Genomic DNA, 22327 nt, shown 5'->3' on the forward strand with positions numbered 1-22327 from the left:
AAGTAGGTTGAGAAAAAGAAGCAAAGGACCATCTTGCTATGAAGACTCTCAGCTCATCTGGGGCTCATTGAAACACTTACTGGTTTTAAAATAACTAAATAATAAAAAAAACCCTCCAGTTCTTTTAACTATTTTTCTACGCATAGAAACAAAGCGATAAAAATTGTGAAGGAAATGTTCTTGCCCTTTCCGTAAAGGGGAGCAAATCTGAAAGACCTGATGGTGCTGATCAAATCCTGCTTGCCAAGTTTGCAAACAGAAGCAATGCTCAGGGTAATCACCAACTTAAGTGTCTTTGTGCCTTCTTTAAGGATTGTACATATACTCTCCTCGACTAACACCCAAACTGCAGGACTAAAAGAACTTTCATACATCGATCTTAACACCTCAGATATTCAAGTAATAATTAAATATTACAGGACACTTCAATATAAATAAATTTATATTGCTTTTAGATATGATCTGGCCATATCTTCAAGGGCATATTTGTGCTTCTCTGCTGAGTGTTATTGGTCAGGGCTGTGCTTGCAATATTAAGTTACGTGTTCAGCACCAAAAACCCATCAAGGCTAAATAACTAGAATATTGCAATGCTACACAGACTGAGTTACCATAGTAAGGCAGATCAGAAGAATTTTGTTTCTACTGAGTATTGCTCCTCCACACAATCAAGTCTCTAATAGAGGAGAAAGACTATAAATAAAAGAAAAAAGCTACCATCCCACCCTCTCACCTGTGATTAGTTTGGCAAAAATGTTATACTGAATTACATATTAGAGTCCTAGAAAGTAAGTTTCTTTAATTATGCCTTGACAAGTACCACAGCCAAATCAAGCACTTGATACTTTACATAAATTGCTCTAATTTCAGTTAACCAAATTATTTTCCCGAGTACTAGTTGCTTACAGGTTTTAATCATCAAAATGCACACACACACAAAAAAACCCCAATCGTATTTTGAAAAGAATGCGAGAAAGATTTTGTTTTCTTTACCACTCACAGACACCAAGTTTTAACACATCCCTCTGTCAGAAGTGCAATGAACACTCTGGGAAGAGCAAGAAATAATACTGACATGAAAAAGTTAAATGCTTGCTGTCCTTTTTCCACTGTAATTCTAGCTAAAAAAGAACAGCAAGTGCTTATATACAGGTAACAACCACTGGCCATCACTCAGACCATTTCACTCATGAAAAATCCATGTGGTGGTGTGCATAAAAACTTCTTTAAGTTGATAATTGTCAGTTTAAGGGAAAGGTGGGGTGAGAAATCTATAAAACACCCTGAACTGATGTCATGATATGTTTCATAAAGAACAGTGTTATATTTTAAAATATTTTATATGAACAGTAAAACTTGCACTGCTGCATAGCAGACAATACTAAGAACATTTAGTAAAAACATTCACTGAAACCCCTGGCATATGTATTTAATGTCACTAATCAAAATATATATTACAGTCCAAGGTTCTGTTAAGGATCTCTGTTTGGGGTTTGTACAGTATACACAATATTTCAGAAAAAATATTACAGTAAGGTACTTTATTTCTCCTTTTTTATATTAACTTATCTATTGTAACTTACAGTCCCTCTCCTCTATATATCCAAACCTTTATAACACCCTAATGCCCTAGCCAAAAAGTGTTTAGCTATCTAATAAGCCCTGTCTATTATAAATTCCAGTTTTAGAAATTTCAGTAATCTTAATTACATTTTAATAAATAGTTCAGTTTGCCCTTTTTTAATCTTAGCCTTTCGAGGAAATCCTTTCATTACCAAAACACAGTATGTCACAACCTGTTAGAGGTCAGAGAGGCTTTTGCTTGTTTATTCAAAGGATAATGAGTCCAAAGATAATTGCAATGCATTAAATATAGGTATATAATATTTACACTGTCCTCTCAGATTTTAAATTTAGGTGAAATACAATTGATAACTAATGTCAGCTACTACAAACTTTCAGTGTGGCTGGTGTTTTATTAATAAAAGGTGTATTAAGCTAGAAAGTATACTAAGTGGTTGCCCTGATTCTTCTTGTTTCAGTTTTCTATTAGAAATTAAATGAAGTGAGTTATTCACGTGAGTAAGAATTCAGGAAGAGGAGTGGTGGAAAAAGCATGAAGAATTTTCTGCATGTTTTGAGATTCCAAAATACCTGAAAACTGTGGTCCCTTTTGCAGTGCCAGTATCTATAGGGGAGAAAAACGCAACCAAAAGAGAAGAGGAAAATCTGTTAAATTAATTTGATTAGTAAAGGTGTGTTTTAAAATGCCTTAATTCTGTACAGTATTATACAAGGAAAGTCTCTTCTTCAGCTTTTGCAGCTGTTGTACATTCTTATATAGTCGTCTTCTGCTAACAAGTCTGCCCATACATGTGCCATTTGAGTTACTTGCGATCATCAATAGTTTTAATGAATTCAACTGCTGCTGTGAACTGCATCCACCAGTATGATTCTTCTCCAGATAAACAGTTGGCATAGAAACTACTGATGTACTGAACAGTGGACAGCAAGCAAGGTGGATTTGCCTGAGGGTTAAAGAAGAAAGAGACACTCACAGCTTGTCTGCAAAGCTAAACATAAAGCATTACAAGATACAGAATAGAAATACAATTCTATTTGTACAGTGATCCTCACAGATTCGTAATACATGATTATGTAACGTATCTGTAGGGTAGCGACTATTTACCCTTTCACACACTCAGAATGCATCAGACTTGATGAAAGGAGCATTTTTCCAACAAGGAAAAAAGAACAGCAGGCCAAGAAAAAGAAGTGTAACACTGGCAGAATCTATAAAAGTCATTAGGGATTTCAACACATGGAAAAGCCTATTGTTTTAGCATCTTATATATGACAGACCATTCTCCAAACACTCTTATGTCAAAAAAGGTCACCAACACAATGCAAGTCAGTCCTAGTGTGGATCTTGGTCCTGAAAGAGGACAACATTAAGCATGCACAGATGACAGCTGCTGGTGGACACATCTCAAAAAAACCCCACTCCACACACAATGCCTGCACCCCTATTTCCTTGGTTCCAAATGCAAAGTTTGCTTGGATTCAAAAACTATAACTGTGACTACATTTCTGATGTTTCTATTTAAACCTGCTGAATTCGATCTGGTTTTGAGTCTAGCAGACTCCCAGTTACCCAAATGCATTATTTTTCTTCCTAAAATTTGCTTGTTTATTACAAGAATTAGCTAGGGTTTGTGATCTTTGCAAAATAACTCACCTTTATGAGGACAAAGACCAGAACAGGAACAAAATCATCTGCCCCAGGTACTGAATCTTCATTTGCCAGACTAAGCAGGTTCATGATGGTTGAACACATTCGCAGGATACACTGTACTTTGTCTCGGGGGGTTTTATAAGCGCTTATTGTGCGGATTTCAGACTGTGCAGATGGCCATGGTGCCTCCCGGAGATACACCTAGGGAAAAAACCCAACATGCTGCCAGTTCTTGTTTGTCCAAGCTACTACTGTGCACCACAGAGGATCTGAAGTACCAGAGACTTGCAGGCAGGAGCAAGGTTCCGGAGAAATGGGAAGCTTTGAGTCAAGGTAGTTACATTATACTCACAATGAAGGTGGCTTCCTGCTGTGTTATAGTAAAAAAACTACAAGGTGCTGGCACTCTATGTGCAACTAATATAATTAGCCTGTACTTCTCCTTGACTTCTCCAGTGTACTGTTTCAAATGAAGGTAGAGCTGTATGTCTCAGTCTTCCATATCAGCAGCTTTATGAACGCTCACCGGTTTGAGTCATACAGTTAAAGTGCTGAATTGAGAACTAGGAAAGCTGCAAACATCCAGCCTCTGACAGACGACTTAAGCCTACTAACCTGCTTTTAGTTATCCTACTAGCCATGAGAAAAGTGAAAGCACTGGGCAAATTCACAGATCTGCAAGGTTCCATTAATTCTGGCTAGTTCAGAAAGTTAACCTGACGGCTGTAAACCACAGCTATGGCATATGAATCACATTAGAAGCATAAAGGATTCTTGTCTTTTGAAACAAATTATCAGAAAGTTACTGCATCTTAGTGCAATGTAGTATTAGTTCTTAAATCTTACTATTAGGACAGAGGTGGCAAAATCAGAAAAAAATGAATTTGGAAGGATCAGTCAGTGGAAGATACTAAAGCATGTTTTTCCTGCAGGATATTTCAGCTGTCACAGATAGAAAAGCAATGTTTCTAAGTGTAAAACAAAACAACCCTCTCCCCATCCCAAACACAATCAAAACCAAGGACCCTGACACACATATGAAAGTGAAGAAAAGGAGAAGTTGTTACCTCAGGTATCTGAAGTGCTCTGTGGTTTGCAGTCACTACTTTAGATAACCTCTGTATGTGCTCATGAAGGACCCTGAAAACAAACACAAAAAACAAGAGTGAAAAGTAAGAAGCAGCAGCCAGCCAGTAGGCCCCTAAGGTTTCCCACTGGTTTTAAGTTTGATACTACAAGAGAGATCTTCAGGATATGCATATAATCGTGATGGTCTTACAGCTAATGGACACTAGGTCAATAAGAGATGCAGAGGATTTTGCCATACAATCAAGTACAACCACACAGCTAGTAGAGCATTCAAACAGCATATGTTCTAAAACACAAAAACCAAAAACCCCAAATGCATAGAAAATACTGTATCAAAACAGAAAATGGAAGGAGTCCTGATGCAGATTTTGGTCATTCTCTCAGCATATACACTTGCAGATCTGAAAGTCTGTATCTTAAGTCATTACATTTACAATTTTATTCTGCTCTAGCAGTTTATTGCAAACACACACTTTTGCACATGATGCTAAAGCGCTTCCTTGTTCTTTTCCAAAACATTCTGAAAGAAAACATGAGTTTGTATGGCATGGCTGACTTAGTCAAGTCTGTCACATGAAGACTGCACAGCTTCCATCTGCACCAACTGCAAAAGAGAAACCAGGTACTTCAAATTACATTAACTTACTGGTCACGCAAAATATCTCCATCCTGATTAGGGTAGAATGCAAGTTTGAAAATACGATTCATCACACTGCGTTCTATAGCTAATTGTGCATCCTGAAGCTGTTCCTCACTGGCATTCTGCCATATGGCATCCTGAGCCATAGCCCCATATAAGAACTGAAGAAAATCCTCAACCTGGGCTGTTTTATCATCTGCTGCTGTGAGTTTCTGGAAATCTGATAAAAAGTAAAAAGAGAGAGAACATTCAGTTAAGAAAAAAACATTATTTCTGATAGGTTTTTCTGGAAAGAAGAACCCAGAATCTACTTCAGACTTCTTGCCAGGCAGCACTGAGGCTCTGTTTTGCCCATGCCCCAGTAAAAGAAATACAAGCAGGAACACTTGAAATAGATGGAGGAATTAAAGGAAAAGCATATAGAACACATTTAGCAAAGCATATGGTCAAAATACTCTACTTGATACTGTGTTCAACACTTCCTCTGCAGTACCAGTTCTTATGCCTTCTTTCCAGCCACCCACAGAGATTAACACCCAGAACAATCACTAGAACAGTCACTGGTAGGAACCAGCGCACACAAAGTTGTCAGATGCTGAAAGGGGAGGGGGCAGGGGAAGATATCAAGAAAACCCATGCGTACCGTTTCCTACCACTACCTTTATTAAGTATGCATAGTTGCAATATTCATATTTATCTACAAAATACAGAATGAGTGATGCAGCCAAGTTAATGCAGCATGACCAAATCACTGGCCATTCATCGGCTTCATATTTATAGCACTCTGCACTAGAAGACAACTGCCACTCACATCTGCCAGCAGCCTAAACGCCACAGTTGCCAATTGCTCTTTTAGATCATCCAGAAATAGCTGTCTCCTTTCTAGCCAATGAAAGGGCTTTAACTCCTTCCTGGGTCACTGAATCTTATTACCAGAACTTTAACCCCAGTAGATATAAGTTCTTATATTAATTCCAGCCTATTCAGGTACATTTAATATGCAGTACTATATGCTCCAGGAGCAAGAACTGACTCCAAATTTCTTATGTACTTCATTAAGTCAGGTATGGGCATAGATAACATAGAAATAGTTTGTTTTAAGTGACTCTGTTTTGAGAGAGTTGTCTTCCTGGTGCTGATATCCCTTATGCTATGATATTTTTTAATCTTTGATTCATTTGATTCATACTACTATTATTCCTCGTATCTTCCAAGGTACAACCACAGGTTCTGTAGTGAGGACTGAATGCTGCAACTTAATTTATCATTTATCAGTAGATCTAAAATAATTAATAGTATTCATGCTTCTTCCATGGGGCAGATGCTAGATAATAAGATTTAGCATAACTTTTTAGGCCAAGTGAGGTCAAATTACTTTCATTCTCTTAGCCCATGAAAAATGCAGACAGTTACCATGGCTTAGCTGCCACAACATACTGTTAAGTCACAGTAATCTGTCTATTTGAGCCATTAAATTTACCAGCTGAAATGAAAACCGTTTTAGGAATCTGCTCCTCAGATCAGAAGTTGTATTTTAAAACATTAACCTGAGTCAGCATCTAAATATGGAGTAAAGGAATATAAACATTCCACAGTCTGCATTAATCTTACCTTGAATAAACTCCCTTATTTTCTTTTCTTTGCTCTCTAGCAGCAACCTCACACATACTGTAGTGAAGTATCTGTTGGCCACTTCTTTATCTCGCAGAACTCTTTGCAACAGCCTTTCCAAGTGCGCTTGTGTCGTTTGCAGGCCTTGGCGACATCGAGTTAAATAAGCAATATATGGAGCTCTTTTCCTAAAATAAAGAGTGCTCTACATTAGATTCATAATAAAGATAGAGGCTAACAGCTTTACAAACTGTTAAGTTGTAGTGCAAGAGGAATCTTCAACCCGTTGTTTTTAAAACGAAGATAACACCTGAATTAGGAAGTTCCATCTTATACAGATTTGTCTGACTGAATTCACTGCCCTTGTGGCACTCCAGAATGCTAGACTAAAGCAAATTCCAACCAGCATCTTTTGTGTGTTAGAGCTGAACATTAGCCACAAATTGATTTAACCTGAGTTTATTACTATATGAACTGACTTAAGGTCCAAGCTTTTTTAAGCCATTTGCAGATAGGTGAAACAATTCCATCATTATGTGGGGAAGCAAAGATATAACAAGCGGATTTGGTAAAGTACAGTTTAAACCAAAAGGGATCTTCCCAATCTAGTAGTGAAGAAATGTACGCATTTGGAAACCCATTAATAATAAGATACTGAACAAACTACCTATAGTCCTCCGCAATAGATGCCAGCAGCTTTCGACAGGTCCTGTTATCAAAGCGGCTTACACATCGCATTGTCTCTTGCAGCTGGGCCATCAAGTTTTTGTCTTGGAGGTTAATAGCTTCAGCTAGCTGAACTTTCAAGAAGCACACAATTTCATTATCTAATAAAGAACAAAGGAAAATTATTAAGGAAAAGAAATGTAGGCATGATGAAAATAAAACTGTTTTTGAATATGGGAAACACGTAACAGTTTAAAGCAAAACTTCTGAACATTAGGCAATAAAGGTTACTTTAAGAACAATTTAATATGTCTTTTTGAATTTTCCAGATATCAAGGGATAAGTTTTCATATCACCATCTTCTTTAGTATTTAGAACCATTCTGAAACGTGAAGACGACCAGATAAGGTGACAAATTCACCTGTCTGCAAATAAACCTTGAATGAATGGAGGGATGCAAACACAAGACACACATACTAAAGTCAACACAGACTCAGTAAATCATTCAAGTTACTCTATTAGTACTGTAGCACAACTCCCAACAGTACATATATTTTGGGAGTGTATTCTACAGCTTCAGGCTCTGCCTGCACTATATCCGAGATACTTCATTACAAAAAATTAAACTAGATTTAGTTGGAAGATTTGTTTGTGGACTAAGAAAGAAAACATTTTGGGGGGCAAAAGGCGGCCTATGCTTTCTATATCTATGCCAAACAGAAGTTACCATAAATAGTGCAGTACAAGCGCCATTAGACGAGAGAAAAGAAGAGGCACATACAGTACAAAATATCTGTATGCATAAAGAACATTTACCTTCAGGGTCTGTGTGATCTGGTAGACCATTCCTTGTTGAATGTGTCAACATTGGGAAGGCAACAGAATCTGCTGAACAAAGAGCCAATCTCAATTTCTTCTTCGCATCCCTTAAAGAGTAAAAATATTTTCTTAACAAAGTTGCTGCAAGGTCTGCTTCTTCAACAAGCAGTCTTTACTTCTGGGGTTTTTTGTTTGTTTGTTTGTTTGAACACTGCCTAAAAGTTATTTAACATAACTGTAATGCACCAATGTTGTCAAGACTTCAGAATATCAGTTCTTTTGATATAGCACCTAGACCAGTTTCAGAGGAATTTTCCTAACACTGAACTGCTCTGTCCTTTCAGGTTACAACATCCCCCCTTCATCAGTAGAAATATGACAGTTTGAGATGCTTAAAACTAAAAGCACATAAAAGTTTACAATTAATCCCTATTAAGATTTTTGTGGGAACCAATCACATGGCTTCAGTTCTACCTTGTGGGTAAGATTAAACCTGCAAGTGTATTTACCTATAGGAGAAAGCAGAACTTTGTGGCTGTGCTACTTGACTTGCAGAATCTGGGAGATCATCTGCAGACATGTTTTGCAAAGCCTCATCACGTGGAGAGTCATGCATACTCTCACCATCCCCAATAGTCTCTATGGAAATGAAAAAGCCAACATTACACTTGAAGAGAGGAGTCAGAAGAAGAAACTAGACTAATATTCTCTATTTTCTTCTTGTTATTCTAAGATCGGGGGGGAATGGAGACAGCAAATAAAACAACTTGTTCTGAGTAAGTGAAAAAAGTATATTAAAAATATACAATCTACAAGTCACTAAGAAGAAATTGCATCAATTCTGGAAGGCAATACACTTCTTCATTATCCATTAAAAAAAAAAAACAAACCAACACAAAAACCACAAACCCAAAACAAAAAACTGGTAAGAGATGTGCTATTAACAACCAACCACCTCAATGGCAACATGAAAGAGCTGTCCTTGGGAATACTGATTTAATTCCCAGTCTCCGAGGGATTGTCCCACCGATGATTTGACAAATGTTCCTGGTTTAGAGCTCGCATTGTTCAGCTGTTAGTACTAACATTTGTCTAGAATACTGAAGTGTTTTTTATCTTTAAGGAGGAGAAACTATGTTGGTGATGATTATAAAAGCCAGGTTCTTACCTGCACCATCATAGTTTACTATGGCTCCTTCACTAGGACTGGTTCGCTTAATTGCATTCCTGTATTTGTCCAGAATGTCCTCCGCAGCTTGCGCCTGCGCACTGAGCCTTGGGCTGGGATCATCTGAAAAGACCATTAAAAACAACAGGAGTTAACCTTGTATCGTGCCAACTGAAAGCAAATACAAAAATTTAGACCTAGACATTTGGACTCCGTTTTTAGCCACATCAAACAAATAGCTGCTTGTGTTCCATGTAGCCACAATTCAAATATATTTATAAAGTCTGAAGCAAAAGCAGCAGCAAAAAAAAAAGTACAATGAAAGTGAACAAATAAAACCAGATCCTTAGCATATTTATACTGTATACACAAATGGTTCTTGTATATTTGAAGACTTCTAGAAACGATTAGGCAAACAGAAAACTAAACACCCAGGTTCAAATCATGTTTAATTTAGCACTTAAGTAATTATTACAGGAACGTGTCTGCAGCTATCCTTACAGCTCAGCTATGATAAGGACATAAGCTTTATAATGAGAAGGAAAAAAAAAAAAGTGAAGACTTGAGTCGAGAATCCAATACTACACACACTGACAGAAGCATGACAATTTAAAAACAGTCTTCTAGGCAAGAAGTCTTTATCCACTTTCTTATTCAGAAAGCCAGTTTTGAACACCAATTACAATAGCATATGCCTTTCTGTAAACAGATACCTGGTGGGCACTCTGGAACTCTAGAGGTCATATTATGAGAGAAAATTACTATGATGACATTATTCACATACCTTGAAGTGTTGAGTATCTGTCAGGCACCATATCATCTTTGTCTTTTTCTTGTTTTTCTTTCTTTCTAAATGGAATAGGAGCTGAAAATGCAAGGTACCATATCAAAGACTATTCTGAGAAAATGGCCAGATTGAAGAAACTTTAAGGAAGTGGCTAATGCAGAAGTTTGTCATCAAATAAACTTCAATAAAAGCCTATTCATGAGGTGGAGCAGAACTGTACTGTCATCATATGTAGTAAGCTCCACCTTTAACAGACATGCTACCACGAGCGAGGCAGAACAGTTTTGCCTTCCAGGTACAGTACACTCTAGGTAATTACTACGAAAGGGAGTCAGCTTCCCATTTTTATTTACATCTTTACATATACTTTAGTTTAGCCAATAGTCCTAACTTAAATATTTGTCATAATGACATGAATCTTTTCTGGCAACTCCTTCCCACTAGTAAGAGTTCAGGGAGAAGATGCAAAGACAGCACATTGTGAAATGGAAAAGCAAACAAAGTGGTATTAAAATACTGTATCATTATTTGAAGTCACACAGAGACTGCAAAGATTACATTGGTTCTTTTCTAACTGAAAGTCTGTTTTAAAAAAAACAGAGAGAATATCTAATATGCACACATTGTTCCATCCCAGTTGTCATTATTCACAACATGAAAGCCAAATATTATCTTGAACAAGCTTTACTTTGTAAATAGCCAAAGTCTAATTTCCACTCATGCCGTGTTACAAGAGATATCCTAAGTTATCAATATTCTTCAACTAGCACACTACCATCCGTAGAGAATTAAGACTAGTTCTCAGTGAAGCTGCAATGAAGTTAATACCATACAACTATGAAATGACTGGCCCCACATAAGGATTCCAAGGTTACCGAATGATTAAGATAACACAATGTCTAACCAAATTCCTTTCAGCTTACACACTTCTTTATAGGTACTGCATACTTCGTATTTCAATAATTCTCTCTTTATGGCCACATTTGCAATTCTGTAAATAATAATCCTTTATTTCTCAAAATTAAACAGGACAGCTTTTACTCTGTTACAAATCTATGTCAGTCTGGTCAGCTTTTCAAAGTAGAACTGTAAAAACTTCCCGTAAAAGTGACTGAAGATAGAATAAAGGCAGTGTGCACTCTTACTGAAGTACCAAAACTAGATGGACATGATCCTACCTTTGGGCATGGCAGACACAAAACGTTTCCTCCACCAGGGCTTGTTTCTGTCAGACTTCTCATCATCACTGTCTTTTCGATCTTCAATCTGTAGAAGGGCAGAGTCTACATTTGAGCATCTACCATATCAAGTGTAAAGACAAAATTTCTCCTCAACCTCAGGTTATGCTACATCAACTGTAAAAACAGAACTACAGCAGAGCACAGAAAGCCATAGCAGATTAAGTTAGAAATATCCCTCCTGAAGAGGGCAGCCTATAAATGCAAAACCAAAGACATGAAGAAACTTAGATTTCACTTATTTCTTTTTTAAAGAAAATTACTTTTCAGGATGCTGCAGCATTTTAAATTTAAACACTACCACAAAGCTATTTCTGAAGTCCCACCAAATCCAGTAAATTTAAGAGAAGCCAGATTCATTTAAGCCATTCTGAACATCTGTAGCTTTAGCTTGTAAAACATTATTGGCCAACATTTAAAAGGTAACAAAAGTGCATTGTAATTCCTTGGCTAAACACATTTAGTACCAGCTTTCTAGCACTAGATGCATAATTGAAGTGGGCATGCTAGAAAAAAACAAAAATGATAAATAGAAGCCTTACCTCTCCCCTAGAGGAGTCTTTACTGGGAGACGAAGATGATGACTGAGATGCAGCCACCAGAACAGCTGCTCCAGTGTTGGTGGTTGGCATAGGAAGCTCCCTCTCCTCATTACCAGGACGTCTGTTCCACCCAGGATCACTCATAGGTCTCCGAACTGATGATACTATATCTGAACTCCTACTGCGGACTAGCCTCTCTGGATAAGAATGCCTCTGCTTAAATGCTTCTAAATCAGTTGGAATTAAAGTGTGAGACCCAAAGTTTGGTAATCGGGCCTCATTACCTCCCATAGCTCCTTCCAAGATCGGTGGATCCGGTGGTGGATGAGAGGGTCTTGCATAGTGTACTTTAGGCCTTACTACAGCTGATACACCTGAGGTCATAAGCATAAAAGAAGCCACACACATTTCTTTTAAAATTCTTCCAAATTAGCTGATACTGACACAGAAGCATTGAAAATGCCTATTTTTTTTAAAAAAAGCTTATTCTTTTCAACTCACCCTCATTTGATGACAGAGGGTCAAACAGTGCAAGCAAAGAATCTGTCTGAGAAGGAGGAGATGTCAACTGACTGGCTCCTGAAATACAGAAAAAAAAAGTTAGCACTGTAACAAGAACTACCTATAACATAAGGGACATTGGAAAAACAGCCCTCAGCAACAAAAGTTTACAAACGTTTTTTTGCAAAATATTTTTAAAGATATTCTTATATGGAAAGATCTCTGGAGTATGCTGAAATGATCAAAGAATTACATCACGAAAAGTGGGGGAAATCTTGAGGAGTGGACCAATTCCAATGTGCAAGAGGACAGTTAGTTTAATCAAACCGAATTAAGAAAAGGTGATCTTAGATCTAGTACTCAAGCTCTAGTACTATGAAATACTGGAGTCTCTTTGTCAAACAAATACAGTGCTAGCAAATAAGGAAAATGTTAAGCTTAGCCACCAGAACTTTGAAATTGGGAGAAATTGTAAAATTTAAGGATTCTACAAATGTCATTTTAAGCAATGTTCTGAGACCTCAGTTACCAGAGATTCTGATTCTCATTTACAGGTAAGTAACTTACTTACCGTGGGCCGTTTCATCCATGTCAGGACTTGTCACGGAATCTTTTCCCCCAAAGTCGGAGCTACATTCGGACCTGAGATCCTCAATCTTATTAGGAATATCTTCAGATGTTGCACTAATACCTTACACATAACAAAAGAAGAATCTGTAATAGTCTTTCAGAGAAAAAGGAAGCAAAATCATCTGTAAGATGAACAAAGAATTACTGCTTTGAAAATTCCAGAAGGAGTGCAAAAAGTTATTTTGTGAGTGAAATTATGTATAACTAAAGAAAGCGCAGCAAAGCAGATGCTAATCATGTTCTAATACAGCAGTGTGTTTTCAGAGGCAATTAAACACACCTGATACAACGCTGAGGCCTGGTGTACTGGGTCGAGAACTGACCTCCCTTACATCTGTATCATCAGATGTGCTACCCAGCCCAGAACAGCTTTCCAGTTCTTGTAGCCTTTCCTCCTGTTTTAAGTCTGGGGCCTCTACAAAAGGGAGACAATGGAGAGTAGAGAGAAAAAGTATCATTACTCAATGCCATGCTCCCTTAATATTCACATACAGAGGGAAGGGGGGTATGTGCTGATTTACCATATTAAGTTCTAAGCTAACTCAACCACTTCAGCAAGAGTTTTCTCCCTATACAGAAAGCAGGACTCTGCATGGATAGCAATGCTCTATCTGCACGGGCATTCTAAGAAGTTTTTACTCTTTTAAGTATTGTATTTCTCAGAGACAACAGTATACAGTCAAATCTTCCTTTTCTCACTCTTACCCTTCCGATTCTCTCCCTGTCCCACTGGGTGGGGGCGGGGGGTAGGGGTGAGCAAGCGGCTGCATGGTGTTTGGCTGCCTGCCGGGTTAAACCACAACAAACCAAAGTAAACTGTGATTTCTTAAGTAACAGTAACTCTCTCACAATGCTTTCCATCTTCTCTCTGCCTAGGAACAGTTTGTCCTTTTAATACTGGAAGTATTCACAAACCCTAACTTAACCCTAGGACAATGATTTCTCGAAGAAAGAGAAAGAGGCTGTTGCTTTGCATTATATGCCTCTAGAAGAGTCTTGATTCACGCTAAAGAAATAAGCAAAAACTGCACGATTCTGACCTGAATCACTTGGTAATACTTCCACACTCCAGGCCTCACTTGTGGTTTCTGATATGGTTGAACCTGTGCAGGGATCAAGCAAGACGGATCCTGAACCTGGTAAACACAGCAAGCTGCCTAGCATGTTCTCTGCAGCTGCACCTGCAAAAGTAAAGCCGAAGCATATAGCTAGATACAGGCTTCCTGGAGACAGTTCTAATAAGAGAGAAAAATAAGAACACATTTTAAGTGTCCTTAATAAAGTAACCATGAAAGACAATGTTGAAAAGATAGAAATGAGCAACCCAATACAATACAGGCCATGCACACAAAATCCTCCTATAGAAAAGCTCCAGTTTAATCAACAAAAACAGACCTATTTAGAAAGAGAGGAGGAGGGCTCTGCAGCCTCACTATTTTAGAGCAAGCATGAAGCATTTTAACATACCAGATGTACCACCAAGTTACCTGCTATTTCTTGCAAACGATCTTCATCAATATTTGGATCAAAGTCACTTCCCAAGACATCTGTACTCCAAGTTTCACTCACAGTTTCTGATATATCTCTGTCATCAGTCAACCCCATCATGTCACGGATTTCAAATTTACGGAGCTTGTCATCAAGATTATCCTGAGTTGTGGCTATGTAAAGATAAAAAGTTCTCATTTTTTTAAAAGGCTTCTCCAATTACTTCTGATTGAAAATAGGAAAAAAAACCCAAACAAAACAACCCCCCCTCGAATTCTGTCAGGTAAGACAGTGTTTTAAAGTAAGGCCTGTAAAGCACTGTTATACTATTCAAGAGATGCTGCCTTAAAACAGTTTTTAAGCACATTTGAGACATAAGAAGAAAAATCTTAAACTACACATGGTGACCTATCAACCAAATTGACAGACAAAATGAATAAAATTTAGCACACTATCAAGAAACTGATACAATTCCTGTAAGAAGAACTTATCACAGAAAAGCTGAGGCCTCCAGAGATCATTCAAGTCCAAACCTTCTGCTCAAAACAGGGTCAATTACAGCAGGTTGCTCATGGTCATGTCCAGTCATGTTTTGAATATCTCCTAGGCTGAGACAACACAACCTCTTTGGGCAACCTGTTCCAGCATTTGATAAATATATAAGGGAGCTAGCCAGATGCTTTAAGACTACTCCAATTCAGATCACCCTATTTCCTGAAGACAAAAATCTTGGTATCAAGCAAAACTTCACAAGCAGTTTCCTATAAGGGACTTAAACCTCAAAATCCCATGCAATTTCCTTTCCCTAACAATGGACTACAAGAAATATTTCTAGGAAAAAAACCCAAACCCATAAATAAATGCAAGAGCGATTGCACAAGGAAAACTTCTACTTATTTTTTCCTGAATTAGTCAATTTTTAACCTTTTTCCACAGAACTTTGGCTTTATCATCCACAGCACCTCAGGCACTTGTATTAGAGAATGTGCACCTGCCTTGTTCGTGCTCCAACAGCTGCAGAGCTTCAACACCATTGCTCCCAGAGGGGCCCGCGCCAAGCTCTGACACAGACTCCCCTTCTAAATCCAAAGATGACACAGAGTTGGAGCGATTTGAAGGACCTGTGAAAACAGGTTTTACTCTAAATCTAATTTGAATAACAGTTCCTAAATATACAGCATTAACAATCCAGGACACAATTAACTAGAAAGATGAAAAGAAATGAAGTAGCCATTCCAATATAAAACACTGAGTTGATGAACTAAATGTACATTTGCTCTACTCTTGATCCCTACTCTATAGATACTTAACCCGCACTGATTTGTACTTCCCATGTTTAGAGTACCACACTAATTACAATAATCTACAAATACGTTACCAGAAACAGCTGGAATCTCACCATTACTGTACTTAACTATAACTAAAAAGTCAATAAAGTCATTGCCATTAATTTATTTACTTGTCCATGAATTTATTTTCTTATTTTGAGAAGAGAGAGAGCAAAAACTAAATTATGGAAGTTACACAAAATAATGCATGCTGAGTGATCTGTACAAACCTCTTCAATACCACGAATAAACCTGTGCTTTGTTGTGTCTGAGGTTCATATAAAGCAGTTGTCCAGAGTCCAGAAACTATTCTGAGATATGTAATAGGTTATTAAAACATGAAGAAAAATAAGTCTGAGAAGTCTAAGTTTAGAGCCAAGTTAGATTATCTTAGTAATTAGTACTGCACTTAAGTTTCAAAAAAAAAAAAATCCCTTTGTCTTCTCTTTCTAAATATACTTAGTTTTTTTCTTCCTAGTTCTCAGACTCAGTTATGCCTTTGTAGCTCGAAATTTAGCTCCAGACTTTTTCCTTGGAATGGCTAAGAGAAGAGGCAGGCTCTCACGGTAAAATAACAAGCAGAGTCTTCAAAATGGCGAAGATGACATGCTGTATTTAACAGAAGTTCCTTTTATAGTTAAGGGCGGGGGGGGGAAAAGGGACAAAACTTCTTCAAGACTTAAGCAGCCCTTCACCTTCAGATATTCCTTCCAGATTATCACTGCAGAGGGAAAAGCGCAAGGTTTTATCAGGTTTACCATGGAGTTTGTTTTCATCAACGGGGACATCTCCTTGTCCGCCATCTGCAAGCTGCATATTTAAGACCTGGAGAGTGGGGGGCAAAGAGAAAAGACTTGCTTAAGATAATCTATTTTCCAGATAATTAAGCAATAAACAAAACATTACATACATTTTTTGCATTTTTCTCCCTAGATGTTAATGGCACAATCAAATTTCTAACATTCCGTTTGAAAAACTACAGCTCTCTCCAAAGTCATGGCCTGGAGAGAATGTAAGGTAAGCAAGACGTGAATATAAGGCAAGTCCTGATAATAATGGAACCACCAGCTCCCTCATCACTCCAGCAGATAAATATAATACAGAAACTGATTGTTAAGAGGCTGCAAAAGGAGATAATCCGAACTATCAGGCAAGGCAGCAAAGATGAAAGCAGAAGCTGTGCTATGGCTGGTGAAAGAAAAGCCTGTAAAACCAGCCTTACCCTAAGCAACATAGTCTGAAGGCATTCATGGCAACTTGACCACAGCTCCACCCTCACAAGAAGCTGGGCCTGTGCATTTCAAGTTCGAGCTGCCAAAAACGTCGGGATCAGTGTTCCAGTTCTGTCATTCACCTGTGCCACTTGATCCAAAGGGCAGAGCGTGCAAAGGCAACTGATTCAGTTTCTTCAGGCTCAGAAGCAATAGCCCAAGCTTGCTCTTAAGCATGTTAGATGACAAAGCCTTTTCATAAATCTACCAGGTTCATTTTTCCTGTGTTAATACACTGCTTTTCACGCCTTGCAGATATACTAAGTGAGGAAAAAAAAAATCTAAAAAAAGGGAAATTTGAAAGCTACAACCCCCAAGTTCAGTAAAATGAAGTAAGGATTTTAATTCCCATTCTGGATTTATTACCCAAACTTAGTGTCACAACTTCACCGTTCTGCTATTAGAGAACACAGAGGCTGTACTTTTCAAAATATCCGAGACGTGATAGTTTTTGCATACCTCATTTTCTGACATCATTCCTGGGGTAATCTGTGGACCTGTCCCCAAAGAAATCACCAGCACTTCTTCCGGCTGAACTTCTGGGATAGTCTCCTGGGAGGATCCTTCATGATCGCCATGCTGATCCATTAGAATATTTGATCTACTTCTGCTACGAGTTGCTAAGAAAATATTTTGAAATATCAACATTAGAAAGCTTTTCCTTGTTTAAGGAGGAAAAAAAGACAATACAATGGAAATACAGAACGGCAATGTTCTGAATTAATAATAGGCATACTAAATAAACTCACAAAATGAAAAGTCATATTAGACTTTGAGAGATGGAACTAGTGTTTAAATTTGAGTACTGAATTGTGAAAAAGCAAACTTTCAACATGAAATTTAGAGAAACAAGGTAAACTATGTCCTCTTTGCCTACACAAATTCAGTGTATTCCAATCACAGAAAGACCCTTAATAAATTAATTCAGAAAATGAAGAAGTTTGTTACCAATAAAAAAAGGTCTAGGTTCCTGTGGTTTATAACTCTGTTTAATTTATTTAGAAGTTTTTTCTCCTAAAAAGCAGGGAAATCTTATTCTAACCGGTGTCTCAAACCCAGACACACAATTCAACATCAGGTGGTTTACTTTCATTATTTTGTGATTCTATTAGTCTTTTCAAGTAGCCTCACATTCCCACATTTGGCACTGTGGAAGGAAAAACGCCCACATGGAATTAAGATTTCTAAGTATGGCAGCATGACACCAGTTATTTCTTTATTTGGTCCAGGGAAAACAAGGCAAGTGTGCGGAAGTCACAGCCAAATTTTGATTATCACACAAAGGCACACAAGGTGTTTTTAAAAACTACATGTACATACAAAATGAGTTTCATATAGAAATCAATGAAGAAATCTGAAAATGTAACTGATTGCCAAAGTAAACCAAAGACATGCTTAAGTCATGTGTTATAAGTAAAAGTTTCATAGAGAAAAATGGAAAGAGGGCATTACCCACCAAAAGGGGTTACTAGAGTTATATGAGCTGAAAGATTGGTAGCAGAAGAATCCCAGGCAGTAATGGCTGCCAATTGCTGTCCTGGATTTCGAAAGCATTAAAATGAAACAAAAGAAATAAAAAATTTGAGCAAAAACTATTTTATACCATAAAATAAATGCTGTTGTGCCACTACTTCATAGGCATAAGACCAGAACCATTCAGAAGTAGAGTTAAAACAACATGGGATAGGTCTGTTTTGGGATTGGTTTTGTGGGTTTTTTTGCCACTTATCGGGCTCTGCATATTTCATCCTGTTACACACTAACACCAAATCTCTCAAACAAACAAAAATATCCCATGTGGTCATATTCATTTAAATATACACTGAAGAAGAGTACCACACTTCCTATTTTAAGAGAAAATTTTATTGAAATGGGAAAGTTCAAGACCTAGAAATCCTATTCAAAAAGAGGACAAAAACCCAACAAACATAAAACTGCATTACAGTATACTAACAATTGGAATTAGACCAGGCAAATAATGGAGAAAGAAGAAAGCTTCTCTTCTCAGCACATACTCTAGAAGTTCTGCTCTTGCTCTTTCATCCTACTCTGCATTTGCTCTCCTCTGACATACAAAAACTGTAAACTTACTCTACTCCATTCTACTAATTAAATGTCATCCTTTCATCCTGCCACTTTCCTAAGCAATATTCCCTCCTAGATCTGCTTCCCATCTTCAAACTTTCCCTTTATTATCATTGCACTAGCCTGCCAATCAGCCGCTCCAGTGTTTCTCTCAAGTTCAATCCAGAGTGATGAAGCTCACCATACTTGCATCAGAAAGTAAGCAAGTTACCTGGCTTTCTATACAAAAGAAAATTCCTCACCGTCTACTCAGAAGAAGTAGGAACTGAAGGTGTAGTTGAAGAGTAACCCCAAGAGATGACTGAAAAAATGGAACAGGAAGTGTATCAAGGTATCAGAAATCATGCAAGAAGTCTGCTTGCTCTCCTTACCTATTGGTAAACGATTTTTTTTGTTAGCTGGAGTAGTTGCAGGAGAAAGCTGTGGGGTATTATACGGAGTCATTTCAAGGCTGCTGCTTTTTCCTGGTTTATTCTGGGGTAAGTTTGCCAGCAAGTTTTCCAAAGCCATCCGATCTTCCTTAAGTTGATCGCTTGACATTACATTCCGCATAAAGCCAACCTAAAAATTTAGAATTAGTGTTGGTAAAAATTGCAGCGTAAATTATCAGCCTTGTTTACCCTATCTGTAAACATACAGGGACAAGTTTATACTACTTCTTTTTAAGAACTTAAGATATTACCAGACTAGTTAGCTGGCTGTATGTCATGTAAACCACTGTTCTACTCAACCCCTCCAGAAGATTAACAGAAGACATTGGAGGAGTTTCAACTGCACGCCCATCAATAACTACATCCAGGAAAGCAGCAACACAGCTCTGCAAAGGGAAGAAATAGTTTTTAGATGAGAGACCATTTACTAGAGTTTGGAAAGAATATACGTTACCACAAGAGTTAAGCAGTTTATATAATGATCTAAGTTTTACTTCCTGCTTTTAAAATCTTACGATAAAATACCACGTATGATTAAAAAATCTCTGAAGAGCAAGCAAGGAAAGCACGCAGTTAGTTTTAGCATTTCCTTCATTCTTTTTCTGCATTCAAAAGTGTTACTTACTTAAGTGTCTTCTTACAATTTTTTAAAAAATTAAACTGTTTTATGACAATTAAACTGCCCCTTCCTGAAGAATCTGCTGAGCACAGACTAGAAGTGAAACAAGGAAGCAACACACAATGTCACTTTCTAATCTGATTGAATGTTACTTGAATAATAAATGTGTAACTTTGTATGATGACTGTGTAAATTATAATTAGCAAAAACCTGGAAGTTACACAAGCAAATCAACAGTTTTTTAAACATATGACAATACATCAAAGATCATTAGTTTCACTATTCCTCTGATGAAGCTAATTTCAGTATTGCTATGGATGATTCATACTAACAAAGGAAAACCTGAACAAAAAAAGCAAAACTACGCAAAAAAGGAACAGAAGCTCCTTGCACTAACAAATTACTTCATTTTAAACCAGACTTCGTACAACAGTTGTCTTCAGATTGAAGTGTTTTCTTTAGGTTCAGTAGAAAAACCACAGACAGTAATTCAACATTTCAGTTTAAAAGATAACTTGCTTTTATTTCTTTTTTGTATTTTCTTTTAAGAAGTATTATGTCAGAGTAGAAGCAGGAATCCCTGACCCTTAATTCCAGTATTCAAGATCTTGTTCCCAGCTTTGTGCAGGATGTAATCTGCTTTTCAGTGCATGTAACTCGGAAGTTAAATGCTTAGTAAGTCCTTTGCAATGCCTGAAAAAAGAGACTGCAGAAGGATGAAGTATACACAAGTCTTAGCTTTTCTTAGTCTGGATTCTTACTTTGTCAAATTTAGCAAGGTTGCTCTTCATACGTGGATCTCCCTCTTCAGAACCTGTCATTGCCAACTGCTGCAGAAGTCTCCCAACCTGAAATGAGAAAGAAGCATTTCAAAACAACAACATGATGGACCCCATTATAAAAATTAGTTAAGACAACTCCTCCATTCTAATTTTTTTTTCATTTAATACTCAGAGAAATACTTCTGATGGAGTGGACAGAGTCTTGCACTCGCTTTCAGGGCAGAAAAAATGAAAGAAGCTTTAGAAAAAAGCAGTCATTGCATTTAACAAGAAAACCTGCACACACAGTATGCTATGAGCATCCATACTTCCCCCCACTTCCCAAACAAAGCATGTTTTGTTTTTACAACACATCAGAATTAACTATTTAAGCAAACAGATAAACTTTAGAGCATGCCTTTTCAGCAATGATAACACAAATATTTTGTTAGCATTTGTCTTATAGGTAGGAGGGACAGTACCTTTACCTTTACTGTAGTAACATCAGTTCTAGTGGAAAAAAACAGGCCAAGAACATTTCTCATACTTTTTTTTTTTTTTTAAGAGTACTTTGAAGTGAATCATACCTGCATCAGATTAAATCTTGCCACCTCATTTATAGGAGCATCAGAAATTATCCCATACTGTTCTGGGTTAACAATTGCAGGACAGATGAAACATGCTAGAAGAAGATCTGTGCACATTGCTCTGACCTCCCCAACCTCCAGCCTGTCTACACACGAGAGCGTTTTGTACATTTGTGACACAATCCATCTCAAGCTGTGAGGAAAACAGTAAGTATTTTGTTTGAGATAGCCAATGAATTTGTTCACCAAGGTCACCAGCTTGGCCTCATTGGAGTCAACCATCTCTTGGACTCTTTGCTTGAACTTTTCTGTGCCTTTCTCTCCAAATAACTTTTCCTGTTGTACTGGGGAGAATCTCTCAATTAACTTGTTTGGATCAGTTTCCAGGTGGTCTTCATCTTCAACCAGAAGCTGCATGATTGGCTCATGTAAAGTTGCAGTAAGAAAAAGTTTTGCAGAAAAGAGTCCTTCAGAGAAAAGTTTGAATAAGATGCTGAATGCACAGGTGCCTCGTCTCAACAGCCGCCTCGGGTTGTCGCTTTCCTTGAGTTCAAATTCAATCAAGTAACGGAGGACCTGGAGGAGGTAGCTCTCATCCTCCTGCATGATGCAATTGCCATAAATGGAGGTAAAGACTGTGTGAATGACACTCTGAGTGTTGTCCTGGTTGAGCTTCTCTCCAGCAACCAGACAGGATGCAATAAGCCTAGGGTTCTCTCTCAATCTGTTTAGGAATTCTCCGTAAGCAGCCTCCTGAAATCCCAACTGCTTATATCCATCCACAAACTGCGTGTCCTCCAAGATTTTAGCATGCTGGCAACATTCAGCAGG

General features: G+C 37.7%; 1 protein-coding gene across 3 annotated transcripts in view; it reads right to left on the minus strand.

Moving 5' to 3' along the window:
* Positions 1 to 933: 933 nt before the first annotated feature.
* GAPVD1 (GTPase activating protein and VPS9 domains 1) overlaps positions 934 to 22327 on the minus strand; it is a 22013-nt gene continuing 619 nt past the window's right edge. Inside the window, exons 2-26 of one of the 3 annotated variants that reach the window (XM_009574603.1) lie at positions 21497 to 22327; positions 20910 to 20996; positions 19781 to 19915; positions 19470 to 19659; positions 17473 to 17633; positions 16438 to 16567; positions 15410 to 15535; positions 14414 to 14587; positions 13967 to 14107; positions 13207 to 13341; positions 12868 to 12987; positions 12297 to 12374; positions 11796 to 12169; positions 11194 to 11281; positions 10013 to 10093; positions 9194 to 9351; positions 9016 to 9036; positions 8570 to 8697; positions 8058 to 8167; positions 7243 to 7402; positions 6576 to 6763; positions 4971 to 5184; positions 4303 to 4375; positions 3239 to 3436; positions 934 to 2528 (exon numbers count right to left, since the gene is read on the minus strand). The exon at positions 21497 to 22327 is cut by the window's right edge and continues 16 nt beyond it. In XM_009574603.1, coding sequence (XP_009572898.1) covers positions 2388 to 2528; positions 3239 to 3436; positions 4303 to 4375; positions 4971 to 5184; positions 6576 to 6763; positions 7243 to 7402; positions 8058 to 8167; positions 8570 to 8697; positions 9016 to 9036; positions 9194 to 9351; positions 10013 to 10093; positions 11194 to 11281; positions 11796 to 12169; positions 12297 to 12374; positions 12868 to 12987; positions 13207 to 13341; positions 13967 to 14107; positions 14414 to 14587; positions 15410 to 15535; positions 16438 to 16567; positions 17473 to 17633; positions 19470 to 19659; positions 19781 to 19915; positions 20910 to 20996; positions 21497 to 22327 — 4242 coding nt within the window. In that variant the 3' untranslated portion in view covers positions 934 to 2387. Of the gene's footprint in view, positions 2529 to 3238; positions 3437 to 4302; positions 4376 to 4970; positions 5185 to 6575; positions 6764 to 7242; positions 7403 to 8057; positions 8168 to 8569; positions 8700 to 9015; positions 9037 to 9193; positions 9352 to 10012; positions 10094 to 11193; positions 11282 to 11795; positions 12170 to 12296; positions 12375 to 12867; positions 12988 to 13206; positions 13342 to 13966; positions 14108 to 14413; positions 14588 to 15409; positions 15536 to 16437; positions 16568 to 17472; positions 17634 to 19469; positions 19660 to 19780; positions 19916 to 20909; positions 20997 to 21496 lie in introns of all 3 variants that reach the window. The other 2 variants (XM_009574605.1, XM_009574604.1) reach the window with 2 other exon arrangements.

The sequence above is a fragment of the Fulmarus glacialis genome, unplaced genomic scaffold, assembly GCF_000690835.1.
Source record: "Fulmarus glacialis isolate BGI_N327 unplaced genomic scaffold, ASM69083v1 scaffold2463, whole genome shotgun sequence".
Lineage (NCBI taxonomy): Eukaryota > Metazoa > Chordata > Aves > Procellariiformes > Procellariidae > Fulmarus > Fulmarus glacialis.